Raw genomic sequence first — 13,947 nt, 5'->3', positions numbered from 1 at the left:
ATGGCATCAGATCTTGGTGCAAGGTTATGGGGCTTCCCTCCCCAGAATCTTTTTCAGAAACTTTCAGTTATCTCCAGTATCCTTAATGTCTTTGGTTATAGCATTGGGTGGAGAATACCTTGTTGGCTGTTAGTTTGTTCAAATGGCTCTGTTCTTTTTCAATTTACCATCACTGCTGCTAACAATGGCAACCTGCTTGTTCCATAGACTTGGACTTTCTAGGTGATCAGCTGGCTTTTTTTGCATAGTTTTGCTATCTATTTTCTTTTACATGCCCAAACTATTTTGTTGTTTGGGATGAGCGGTTGATCATATTTCTTCTGTTTCTGCCACATTAGAAAGAGTGAAGATCGTGAGCTAAGAGCTATGTTAACTAGACCTGACCTAACTCGAGCTAACTGATGCATCCTGTTAATGTTCTTCATCTTGCAACAGTCCTAGCAAATCTGTTTTAAGAGTTAAAACCACTGTCAATTGATGTTTTTGAGGAACGGATATTAGACATCAGCAAGTTTATCAAGGTTTCACTAATACCTTTAATTTCAGAAATGTATTTTAAATCTTGCTGTACAGGATCAGAATAGGTAACTGAAGCCCTTGATATAAGATTTGTAAAGTCAAAATAGCTATATCACCTCTCAGAGCTACTGTTGAATATTGTCTTGAGCATAAAATTTAGTAAGATCAGACACTGCTCAGTAGCTGTTTTTTGATGAAGCTCAGCTGACATTTGGGTAATGTTCTGAGTAATTTTGGCTTGGATTTTTTTTGCACAGACTGCATAGTTTTCATGAAATGAAATTTTTTTGTTTCTAGCACCTCAGCAGCAGGTTATTGTGCCAGATTCCAAGCTGATACCACACATGAATGCATCAGGCATGGTAAGAGAAGCAGAAGTTTATACATACATACGCTGTCTTTATATGTAAGTTATTTTGATGAAATAGTAAACACAAATCTGGTATTAGTCATCAAATGATTAAAAGTTACTTAGAACACACTGATAAAGTTGTGTGCTATCTTTGAGTTTTGCTGCTGCACTGATCTAGGAAGAGTAGTCCAGGACTTTAGTTTTGATAACAAATCTAAGACTTACTTTAATCCTGTGCTTTAGATGTGTTTAATCAAAACTTTTTTTTAAATCAAGGTGGAGTGCTGTTGGTGTGAATCTGAATGATGCTTATCATATACTGACACAACACTCTTAACTGATGTAAGCACATTGTATTTCCTGATGCAGGAAAAAAAAACCCCAAACATTAACTATTACAAAACTTGAGCTTATATCAAGTAAGAGGTTATTTAGCAATTCACATCAGTCTTTCCTGATCGCATTATTTAGGTACTTTAATTTCATATGTATAAAACTGAATCTGGTCATTTACCCTTTTCTTGCAGTTTTTATTTCTAGAAGCTAGTTTTGGTTATCTTGTTTTAAATGCCCTGGCATAATTAAAAAAAAAGAATTGTTTGCAAAGCGATGAAAACTACAGCTAAAGAGAGTTAGATATGTGTATTAAGACCAGAATTCATTACATTCTCACTGCTTTTATGGTAAAAGCACATGAAATAAAGTTTTATAATTAGTCAGAGCTGCAGCAGCTTGCTTAGCCTTCACATTGCCTTTACCTGCTGACCTTGTTATAGAAAAGAACCTGTGCACTTCGTTAATCAAATAGCGTGATTTATGCAGAGGTCGAGAGCATATCAACATTACCTTTTTCTTAGTGTTTTTAACTCTGCTGCTGTCAAGATGTAGCTCAGCTGTATACTGCAGAAGACTACAGTTCAGTAAATACTTACAGAATTGATTTGGAATTACTGTGTGTGTTTGTTAGACACATTCAAGTTGTTATTAAAGAATGGATCTGACAGACCTTGAATATCTTGTGAAGCAGAGAGTAATGAGAGTTTATTCATCTGCCTCTTGGACCTGAGGATGCAGACAAGCACTTGCCAGTTTTCCTTGATGATATCTAATTTTGGCAGTTGTAACTACTATATTGACCAGCCAATGTGTGGAGATTGTATTTCCTATAAACAGAAGTATGCTCTCTAGCCAGGAATAAAGTTTAAATGCTTTCAGTAGCAAAGACTAATCAGCCATGATTCTTTTATAGTGGTGAAAGGGAGTCTTTTCCATAGGCAGTTGTCTCTGGAGAAGTCCATCTCCCCCTGCAAGTGAAGGACTTAATGCAGATTTTTGTATTTGGAGCTCCCATAATTGTGTTGGAATTCAGTTTCCTTGTAAGTTCAAATCATTACCCAGTTAGTCTTTGGCTTCTCCTCTAACCATTTTTTCTCTTGAGAGAAAAAAGTAGTCATTCTATGAACAGTCATTAAGCTGTATGGGTAAGTTCACTCAAAAGAGCTGTTAGGTGGGGCTTGAAATGTAGATCATTTACAGAAGAAAAATGCAAATCAGGCTACTATTGATTTTGAGAACAAGACGGGCAAACATGATCATTACTTCAGTACCTTATGTTTCTTCAGATTCGTAGGCCCATATCTTTATCTGCATCAAAAAAATGTAAGTAAAATTGCCACATGAACAATGCAGTGTCGTACTTTGTTAGTAGATGAGCAGAGAAGGCAGAGGTGAAAAAAAAAAAATCCTGAGCTTGCAGATAAACCAAGAAACTGTGGAGCTGACTTAAGGCACAGTGCTTATTGAATGTTGGTTTAGTTGTATTCCTATGAAGAAAGAAGGAAAATAACTATTTTGTATACTGTACAGTTGATTGATGTCTGCATATCAATAGCTGCAGGAACTTGTGTGCAAACACTGCAAAGAGCAATAAAAGTACATATTTTCAGGCAATATGTTGTGAGATGAAACACTGGCAATAACGTGTATGGTTACAAAGCTTTTCTTGTATTTCAGAGTGCTGCAGCCACTGCAGCTACGTTGGCTCTACCTGCTGGCGTTACTCCTGTTCAGCAGATACTTACAAATTCAGGTAACTTTCTTACCAGTGAGATCAAACAATGGTTTTGAGAGTGCTTGGGAAGGAGAGTTTCTGGGGTTTACTCCCTGCTGTATACTGTTTAAAAGCAGGACCTGATAAGGTAATGCAGTCTTTTCACCATACTCCTGGAATCTTCGTCTCAGTGACTTGCTAGTGTTACATACCTTGTGGTTCTGAGCAAATAGTGGTGTGGGTTAGATTCTGTGCCAGTTTTCCCCACTTTATAGAGAAACACGTAAAGTAGGAAGACAAGCATTGTTATGTCTCGCCTTTGCAAATTTCTGGGCTTTGTAATGTATGATCTGAGCACAGATACTGTACTCGTTATAAAAGCAATATCACTTCTGTCATTTCTGATGAGGACTGTCTTAAGGTTTCTAGTGCCTGCTAAGCACACAGTGGAATTTCTAATTTTGCTGGTAAGGCTGATTTTATTTTCAATTTATCATTTTTAAATACTGTAATGGTGTACGTTTAGATTATAACTGTTTCTTTTATAAACTACACATTTGATGCATCACATGCTTTTTTATTATGCTGATTCTTATAAGCTTGATTCTGGATCTATTCTGCGTGGAGAGTAAAGGAGGAACTGAGCAAGCTTGTTCTCTAGAATTGTTGCTGCTTTTGCCGAAGTAGTTCATCTAGTCTGCTTAGAATCACATGAGACTTATCCTCCATGCCTTAAACATTTGGATGTTTAATGGCTGTGTAGTTGAAATAAAATTTACTTGCGTAGCTGTTTTAGAAATTAAAATCTTTCCAATTTTTAAGGAAGCACATCTATGCCTGCCATAGCACAGAACAGTCTGTGTCTCATTTGTTCAGTTTTTTTTTTTCTTTAGTTACAAATTCTTATTGAATGTTTTCTTGAACAAGGCACTAAAGTAGTCCATCTATCAAAGATACTTATTTATTTCAATAAATAGGGCTTTGCATTTTTCCGTGAAGGGAGGACGGGAAATAAAATCAGTCTCTGAAGGAAATGTATGACATTCAGGATTATCCAATTTAATTTCTTCTCCTCCTCCATCTTTCTGATTGGAAATATGAAAAACTAATATTGAAATGTATCTTAGCTCTTGCTTTTCAGAGTTGGAGGCCATCTCCAACACTGTGAGAGTCTTAGGTGTATTTTGTGAAGTGAGGAAACGTATAAAATGATAAAGCTATAGGACAATACAAGAAAATCAAAAGGAGACATTATGGGAACAAAAGTGGATAATAAGTGTAAGGATAGATTTTTCAAAAAGGCAGCTGCATGGTAACATTGCAAAGAAAGATAAGCATAGAGGAATTTTTGTGTTGTGGTATGGGGAAGGAAAGAAATCTGAGGAAAAAACATCTGACAGGACTCTGGGAATATCACAGTGTTAGCAGTGGGTAGAATTTTTGTGGTGTGAATACTTGTATTCCTATTTTGCTATACGTCGATTTTCTGTCTGTAAAATCTATTTTTTGAAAAATGAGGTACATTCGTAAGTGGGGAGCTAATGTTTAAAATACTCTTTGCATTAAAGGATTACACTTCGACTTACACATGTATTTTGGATTTCATATCTCACAGTCTTCTTTAGATGGTAAACAACCATAATAATTCTTTGGTTTTGACACAGCTGCTATAGCACAGTATCTCTTAGCAGATGAAAGAGAAACACAAATGCTTTTCTTGAGTTGTCATTAGCGTCCTTTCAGGAAGGAAGCTTCTAAACTAAGGTAATTTTAAAAGTGAATTTCTAGATTTCAGTAGCTTGGTATTTATTTTATTTACAGGCCAGATCCTCCAAGTAGTTAGAACTGCAAATGGAGCTCAGTATATCATTCAACCACAGCAGTCAGTTGTTTTACAGCAGCAGGTCATACCGCAAATGCAGCCTGGTGGAGCACCTGTTATACAGCAGGTAAGAAAAATCTTTGAATAAGTACACTTGAAAGAAAAAACATTGTAGTAATTACTAAAGAGGCTTGCATTTTTTTGTGAGCAAATTGAAATACAACACAAAGTCAGAAATTATATATTTAAAAAACATTGTTTAAAGAATTTTTTTTAAGAAAGTACAGTTTTGAAATGTTGTTTGCAATGTTACTTTCATTCTTGCTGAATTCTGACTGGCTACTGTTTAAAATTTCTATTGTGCATCCCCTGGTGATAGTTATATGCTCATAATCCTAGTCTGCATACTTCTAATAATGTTTTTGTTGGTTAGAATGGTCGTGTGTCACATAACAAAGAAGAAAATACCTAAAATACACAACCCGCTTTGGTTATTTTAGTAGTGAACATGGTATGTTTTAACAGGATTTTTGTTGAACTACATGGTCAGCTCTGTGTTCAGAATGCGTAAGCTTTGAATTGAGCATTGTGTCACAGTTCTGCAGTTTAATTATGAATAACTTGTAGAGAGTAAAATATTTTATAGAGAAGGTTTAAAAAAAATATTTTACTTGAATTTAAACGTTCCTCTGCTTTTAAACGTTCCTCTGGTTTTAAACGTTCCTCTGCTGTGCTTGAAACTCAGATGTGGTGATAGGGATAGCGTTGTAGAGTGGAAAGGCAGTAGCTGTTTGTAGATTTAGCAATGCAAAACACAGCAAGTGAACACAGAGTAGTGAAAGAAAGTATTTTATTGAAGTTTAAATTATGTATCTAAGTGGAATATTTGTAACTCATTTCTTCAGTTAATGGAAGTCAGATATGCTTTGACTGTTTTCTGTAAGTGATGTGGTAGTTTATGTTAGCAGCCACAGTACTTGAATGATATTCCGTCAGGTTTTGGCTCCTATCCCTGGAGGGATTCCCCAGCAGACAGGAGTGATTATTCAGCCTCAGCAGATCCTGTTTACAGGAAATAAAACACAAGTCATACCTACAACAGTGGCTGCCCCTACACCAGCTCAAGCACAGCTTCCTGCAGCTGGTCAGCAGCAACCACAGCAACAACAGGCACAACCACAAGCACCACTTGTTCTCCAAGTTGATGGAGCAGGGGACACATCATCTGAAGAAGAAGAAGATGAGGAGGAAGACTATGATGATGATGAAGAGGAAGACAAAGAAAAAGATGGAGGTGAAGATGGCCAAGTTGAAGAGGTAAACTTAACGCTATTTCAGAAAACTGCAGCATGCTCATGCTTCATTTTAATTTTCTTTGCAATATTTGAAAGAAAGCTATATGCTTCAAATAGGAGTTTATTCCAATAATTTTGAGAATATAGCTTTTATCCTTGTACTTCAAGTTCTTTATGTTCTATATTGAAGTTGTGGAAACTGTGTATTAGCAAAGCACCTTGAAATGCAGCTGGTGAAGGCAAGGGACACACGGCAAAACGTGTTAGTTGTTGTGAATTTAAAAACTTCAGCCCTAATATTTCTGTTGTTATGGAGAGGTCAGCCATGAAATTATGAAACCTTCATAAGCAAACAAAAATAGTCAACTCCACTTGGGTTTGAGTGTGTCCAAAAGGAGGGAGTTAGGAAGATTGGCAAAAAGGATAGCACAAGAAATTGAAGGAAAAAAAATAAAAAAGCTGGGAGAGGGATACTAGTAAGCTAAAGGTACTGTTGTTTCAGTCTCTGTCAGGAGACTTATTGCTGCCTAAATCTGTCCCTAAAATATTTTTAACTGTCAAATAATTTCCATGGTTCTCTGAAGCCTTTCCAATTATTTTAAAATTCCACTTAAGATGCCAATATGAGGAGCAAATGTAGCATTTCAGTCTGTATCACCTTTGAAGTATATGCAGGTAAAGCTTCTAATTTTTATCAAGGAGTTAAATTAGATTTAAAGTAGTACGTCTGCAGTGGTGTCTAACAGTATTTTTTCTGTTAGAACTTAAGGTTGGCTTCACATCACTTTTCCATTATACTGATCAGCTTTGATGTTAATTAGAATATTTTAATAGTTGTCTTATAAATATAGGTCATCATGCTTAAAAAATAATTGTTCTTTTGTAGTACCTTAATGCTAACATTCTTGTGGGTTTTTTTTTTTAATATGCCAAGACTTTATTATCGGCATGCTAGAGGTCTGTTATTTTTGCTTCCTTTGTTCATCAGCAGCTACTTAATGAATGGACCAGTTCCTTAATGCTCTTGAGATGGCTTAAATATAGTTCTACTTTGGAAGGAATTGGGACCTTTAGTACACCCTTTTCTTTTATCTTCTCACTAGTGTCTTGCCTGTTTAGCTTGTGTATTTAGGAGCAGGAGTGAAGATGAGATTTATACAGAAGATTTCAGAAAAGTTTTTCTGCATTTATTAGAGGTTGTTTTAGCTTTTGAAATGTTTGTAGTTTCCATGAGGTGAAACACACCAGCCTTCTCTCCCCCCTCTCCTCCCCAGTTTCTGCTGGAACATGAGTGTTAGCGTAAAGATGCAAAAATGAAAATAATTTTAAAAGGATATGAAAATGCATTCTAGAAGGTCTGGAGAAGTAGTTATTTTGTATATATGAATGCAAGATCATCTTAAAGCATTTTTTTTTTTCCTCTCCAGTAAAAACTTTCTGTGTGTGATGTGATCTGTTTCTGTTTGTGGTAGATCAAATGCAAATAAGTCATGGAGTTTCTATTTTTAATGGCACGTAGGGAGTGATGTGACTAATGTCACCTTTCCATTACTTAGATGCTTTAGAAAAATTAAAATCTGCATAATGATAAATATTTTGTAAAGAAAACTTGCAAGCACCAGAACATTTACAGTAAAGGAGCAAGAATGTTTGCGATGGCAAAAGGCTGCAGTGCTCAGAATCCTGTCTGGACACTGAAGTTCCAGACTAAAACTAGTAAGGACATAAGATCAAGGGTTGGACGGAAGTGTATGTACATCAGCCCTCTGCTGGAAAGCCTAGTATTCCCCACCTTAAATGTGTTTTAGGTCCTGCAGTTAGTTCATACACAAGACTGTAGTCTCCTGTATGTAATCAGAGTAACAGTTCTGATCTTACTAAATAGCGTAATTTTTTACATGTGTTTCTTTCAGGAGCCTCTTAACAGTGAAGATGATGTGAGTGATGAGGAAGGACAAGAACTGTTTGATACGGAAAATGTTGTTGTGTGCCAGTATGATAAGGTAATCTTTACTGAACAGAATAAAAAAAATTCTACTTTTTCTATCAAGTCATAAGTTTTAAGTTATATCTTTGTGGCAGCTCAGTACAGGTAGTTCTCTAAAGATTGTAATGTGAATGGTAATATAAGAATTAACTATTGTTTGTTTTTAAAACAGGTTTGTATGACATATTTGTACTAAAATTGGTAATGTGTAAAGCTTACAAAAATTTGGCTGCGTTTCCTTTTTCTTGATCATCTTTTTTGTGACCTTTAACAAAGGTCTGTCCTCAGAGTTCAAGAAAAGTGAACTGTTATAAGTAAGCTTGTGTATTTTCTCTGGACATGAATAGAAGAAGTAGTCATTATGATTTAGGCTTTCTGGAAAGCTGTTTGTTGATCATGAAAAAAGATCTCTTGATGATAGTTATCAAAGGTGAAGATTTTTTCTGTGCATTCTGCTGTACTGCCTTGCCTCCTCTATAATGTCTGATTTCTTCTTGCTTATTTGCCCTGGAATATGTAAGGATACATCCATATCTGGAATTGTCTTAAAATATACATTAAATGAGGACATCAGACACTTGTTTTTACTGAGGTAGTATCCAGGAAGATTATTCAGTGTGAATTCTCTTACTTTTCCTATGCTAGATTAATTGGACTATGATGAATAAGGATCTTTTTTAAAGCAGAAGAATGCTGTAAGCTTGTTAAATAAAAACTCCTGCATTGCGAGGAATGGCTTGGTTAGAAAATCTTCAGTTATGCCCAGACTCTGCTTAGACTTCAACACAGAAGAAAAGATTCAACACAGAAGAAAAGTGACATCAGTGTCTACATCCCAGCCATCTATCTCCCCCAGACTGTAATCCAAAAGCTGTTAGTTTCAAGGTAGTTTGTGAGGATAGTAAGGAAGCTCAGAACAGCAGTCGGAGCTTGTTGGGAGCTGCTAAAGCTGAGCACCAGAAGCTGCTCTGAAATCCTCACCATCTTTGAAGTTAAGAATGTGAACTGGGTAGGGAACAGTGTCCATCATTAACCTCTGTAGTGCTGCGTGCGCTGAAAGTACTCATTCACTTTACGGAACAATTGTTTAGCTTGTCCCTATAAAAACCACAGGATTAGCTCAGTTGTTCTGAGCAGAGTTCCCACTTGCACCGTGTTCTGCATCTGCTGATGGTGGATGCTTCTGAAACAATGAGACAAGGGCAAACAGGTAGCAATGCTCATGTAGGGCACTTTATCATCCTTCTGTGAACTGTTTCTTGAGGAAGAGATAGTGGCTTTGTATCGAATGGCCAGCAGTGGATATTTTTCCTTAGTCTGTCAGAAATTAATTTGATTATTTTTTTGAATCCTTGTGAAATTAAGTAAGTTTCATAAATTAGGTATGTGAAGTGTGGAGAATTACCTAATTTTTATCCCCTTAGATTTGTATGATATCTCCTAGTTCTCTGTTCAGAAGAATGTTTTCTCTTTGATTCCTTGGTACCTTTTATTATGTTGCAGACCATCTTAACCCTCCTCAGTCATCTCTTCGAAATCAGAGCTACGCTTTTGTTCCTATGCGTACAGCTGTCCGAACATGTTATTCTTATTTTCATTCCCCAAATCTGTTTTATTCTTCTGTATCTTAATTGATACAGGTAGATAAGGGTGAAGGGATGATCAGAGCTATTCATAACCCAGGTGAACCTTCAGTTTGTTAAGAGGGATAGCAATCAATGTTCATGTGTGCTTTTGACTCCATTGAACACTAAGCTGATGTGATCGTAGGAAAGTCTTAAAAAATTGGGATCTCACTCCTGATTTGTAGCTGTCAACTCAAACCCATTTTTTTTTCCCCATCCATGTAAGCTGGAATTGTTTTTTCTATCTTTACCTTCATATACATTGAATGCCACCATTGTTTCATTACACAATGAGTTAGGTCACCAACATCGTTCTCCAGCTCTTCAGCAACTCTTCTTTTGTATCATCATGATGCTTTGTCATTTTCCAGATGATTAGTGAATTCTTAAGCCATGTAGACTCCAGCCAGCACAAATCTCCTCTGGAATGATCTCATTTCACTGTAAAAAACCTGCATTCTTACCCTTGTTTTCCTTTCTTTATTCACTTATTTATTCATCTGAGGACCTTCTTTCTTGATTCATGGCAGCTCAAATGCGGCAGCTAAAATGCTTCTGATGAGGGATTTTTGTTGAATGCTGTTTTGGAAGGGCAAGTAAAGTATATAAGCCACTGACTTTTTAGCTCAAAGGGAACACAGACCGAACAATAGTACTAATTGATTGAGTGCTATGATCGTATCTGTTCTGATGCTACTTTAATGTCAGTTTCTACAGCACTAATAGTAGATAATGAGACTTCCTGTCCTTGATGGAAATTGAACAATTACAGTCGGGCTTCCTGTTTTTTATACCTTTTGTATAATTCCTTAACTTTTTTTTTTAGATCACCTAATTACATTTTTATGTTTTATCTGCAAAAGTTTATCATAATATTTTTTTTCTTTTGGACGTAATTTCAGTTTTTTGAAAGATCTTTGCTTTCTTTTAGTATCTTGTTGTGCTGACGCTTTGTTGTGCTGGTGGTCTTTCGTTTTTTCTGGTGCCCTTTTTGATAGGTGGCGGGTATTTATCTGCTCTGTGCTTCTGCTGTGTGGGTTTAGGTTTTGGGGGGATTGGGGTGTTTTTTAGTATTTTCAAAATTTACTTTCACCTTTAGTATGAATTTTGTTCAGTTTCCTTTAGTTTTAAACTGAACATAAGGACATATATTTTATATAGATACGTGAAAATCCAGTTATAAAGCACTGGATTTATTGACTTTTTATTACCTCTGGGAAAATATTTGTTATGTGTAGTTGCTTTTAGTTCTGCTTGCTAACATAAAGCCCTGCACACTGTCTTGAACCAAGAAAAGGATTGTGTGTTTTGTGAGTTCCTGATTTAGTTTCTTTGTGAAGTAAGTCTTGATGGTATAGCATCTAAAACAGCCTCTGTGCTGTACATTGATGTTTACTTAGTTGGGATAAGATAATAGAATTCCTCTGGTATTACAATTATTTCTCACCCTTGTATCTTTTCTGATCTTCACCACATTGGTCAACCTGCTTCCTGTAATCAGGTAGTATGTGTTTGGAAATGAGCATGAAGAAAGAAGAGTTACTTTTGTATGGAATGTTTTTGGAAAAGAATATGAGTAAAATTGTTGTTTTATACTCTGTTATATCCTGTGTCAACACAAATACCTACTGTAAGCCAAAAACCATTATTTCCCAGGCACTCGTAATATTGACTCCCTAGGGAGCAAAATTGAATGAATGTAGTCTTAGTTTTTTTCTTTCCTCTCCCTGACTTGTTCTAGTATATCTTCGGTTGTGGCAAATAGACTGACTGATCTCCCATCTTAATAGTATAAATTTTTTATATATTAAGTCTTAAAAGGGCCAGCATTTTAACTGGGAAGACTGCTAGGTCAAAGTTGAAGCGTCATTCCACCATCCCCAGTGCTGGAATCTTACTTTTCTCATCTGATACATTACAATGAGAATTGGAATATAAATCATATACAATGACTCACTGTTGAGGAGAAATTATGGACTATAAGACTAGTACGTATATTCTGTATCAGCTTTTACATTTTGTACCACAGAGATTTTCAGATTTAAGGACTTACAAATAATCCATTTGCCTTTTAGCCAAAGCTTCTTTTAGAAACCCAAACTCTGATATTAGAAGTAGAAAGTTGGATGCTCCTGCTATCTATCTACACGTAACATAATCAAACTAGCTTTCATGCAGAATGGCGATCAGACATAGGGTGCAACTACTAAAACTTAGTGTTTGACCCTTTCGGGGCTGGTTTAAAAGGTTGATCTTCCTGTTAAAGTGGTTGAAATGGGAATGTCTGGCTTTTGAGTGGAGTTTTGACTGTTGTAATTAAAGATGATTCAATCAAATTAAAGCATGTAGGTGGATATATGTTTCTCCTTCCTTTCCAGGTACCTCTAAAAATGTGCTATATGCTTTGGATTTTGGGATGCCTCTGTACTTGCATAGTTTTGTGATGGTTGCTGTTTCTGGTTTAAAATATGAAAATAGAAAATGGTGCTATATGCGTAATTGGTTTTTGTTTTTCTTAGTTAAATACAGAATTGATTTTTCAAGATTTTGTGGTCATTTAGCAATGTATCTCTAACAGTTCCACTTTTTTCTTGTCCTTGTGGTTTACTTAGGCATTACCTGTTTCTGATGCAGAGTAATAGTTCAACTTTTTTCTGTTTTTAGATCCATAGAAGTAAAAACAAATGGAAATTTCATCTCAAAGACGGCATCATGAATCTTAATGGAAGAGATTATGTATTTTCCAAAGCCATTGGAGATGCAGAATGGTGAAGTTTTAAAAGATGAAACAAAACAAAAAAACTCCTTGTAAAAGGAAAAAAAATATCAGCATCAGGAAAGGTTGAGTCTGGGACGTATACTCCAACCAAAATAAGTATCTGCACATCAGAAATAAACAACAGATAAAAGTATTGGAACAAAGGTAAAATGTGGCAACAAAGACACTACTTCAGATGAGCAAGCCATGGACTGTAGCAGCTATATAGCATTGTCTGGGAGCTGGTTTTGTGTGTTAGGAATACCTTAATTATCAATTCTACATACAGGTACCTACAGCTGGTATTTAGCATGTAAGGCTTTGTTCTCCTTCCCTCCCTTGATTTAAGATTTTAAAATATTTCTTCCACTGATTGAAGGAACTCTTCCCTTTGATAGATTATTAATCTGAAAATGCTTATTGTGTGTACAAATCTTTGCTTTGAAAACTTCCTTTTGGTAGTGAGAATGGTCAGAATGTTACTTAAGCTGCGTGGAAGCTTTGTACAGAAGGGTAAGAATTAAGGTGTTAAATTTTAAATAACTTGTATAAGGAAAATATTTTTAATTCTGATATGCTCATTAATTATTATATCTATTTGTTGTTTTCAGTTCAGTTCCCCATAAACAGGTTGTTGTTCCTAGCAGTTAAAAAATGGTAAAATGATCATTTATATTTCAAAATTATTTTAATTTCATGTAAGTGATACCTTTTATTTAGGGCTGTATTTTTTAAATACTAAGCACCTGTAGATCCCCCACAAAAGTCAGATTGCTTAACTTGTTAATTATATTCTTGCTGTTTGGTGATGGTTTGGCCTCACTGAACTGAAACAAATAATATTGTTTCCATGATTTTTTTTAAAAGGCTTTGGAGACCTTTTGAATTAGATGTGTAGGTAATGGCATAATACATGCATTCCTTCACTTGCTTATACATGTGTATTCCAGACATTCACAAGTAATTCAACACACCACAAGAATGACTAAACTTTTTGTAGAGAAAATCACATAAGAATTCTAACATCCTGGCTGCAACTCTTAATTGAAGATGCGCTTTACTAAAAAGTATAGCCATAAGTTACCTGCAGCAGTTAATCTCTCTAAAGTTTCCAGGTGGCATGCAATTTCATGAAGAGAGCTGCACAGCTTTAAGAACACAAATTATGTTAGAGTACCTTTAAACACTCTTGGTAACAGAACATCAAGCAGTCAGATGCACTAAACTTTGTGTAGTCAAATTTTCACTCACCTTTTCCAGAGGTGTAGTTTTGTGATGCTTTTCTTTTTTTCTGAAAAGCAACAAGGTTTCTCCCCCCTCCTTCCCTTCCTCTTCTGAGAAGGGAACACCTTTTCTTTGTGCATAGGTTATTCTTGTAAACCTTGCTTTCAGAAACGCAGGTACTTTTGAATAAGGAGAGGGAATGGGCATTATACTTCAGAAACTGTTGAGGAAGGAAGGAATGTTCATGTGGCTCACCATTTCAAAAGAATTTTAGGTTTCTTTGGGTGCTTGGAAAGGTGATGAGAAAAGGACACA

The 13,947-nt window shown here is 35.8% G+C and overlaps 1 protein-coding gene across 2 annotated transcripts in view; it reads left to right on the top strand.

Moving 5' to 3' along the window:
- GTF2A1 (general transcription factor IIA subunit 1) overlaps nucleotides 1-13,947 on the top strand; it is a 25,543-nt gene extending 11,596 nt beyond the window's left edge. For both annotated transcript variants that reach the window (XM_054067415.1, XM_054067416.1), the window contains exons 4-9: nucleotides 817-881; nucleotides 2,885-2,960; nucleotides 4,743-4,870; nucleotides 5,740-6,060; nucleotides 7,952-8,041; nucleotides 12,315-13,947. In XM_054067415.1, coding sequence (XP_053923390.1) covers nucleotides 817-881; nucleotides 2,885-2,960; nucleotides 4,743-4,870; nucleotides 5,740-6,060; nucleotides 7,952-8,041; nucleotides 12,315-12,422 — 788 coding nt within the window. In that variant the 3' untranslated portion in view covers nucleotides 12,423-13,947. The remainder of the gene's footprint in view (nucleotides 1-816; nucleotides 882-2,884; nucleotides 2,961-4,742; nucleotides 4,871-5,739; nucleotides 6,061-7,951; nucleotides 8,042-12,314) is intronic.

This window comes from Cuculus canorus, chromosome 5 (genome assembly GCF_017976375.1).
Source record: "Cuculus canorus isolate bCucCan1 chromosome 5, bCucCan1.pri, whole genome shotgun sequence".
In the NCBI taxonomy this organism is placed as follows: Eukaryota; Metazoa; Chordata; class Aves; order Cuculiformes; family Cuculidae; genus Cuculus; species Cuculus canorus.
Note: the sequence above shows the minus strand (reverse complement) of the source record. Positions and strands in the feature narration are given on the sequence as shown.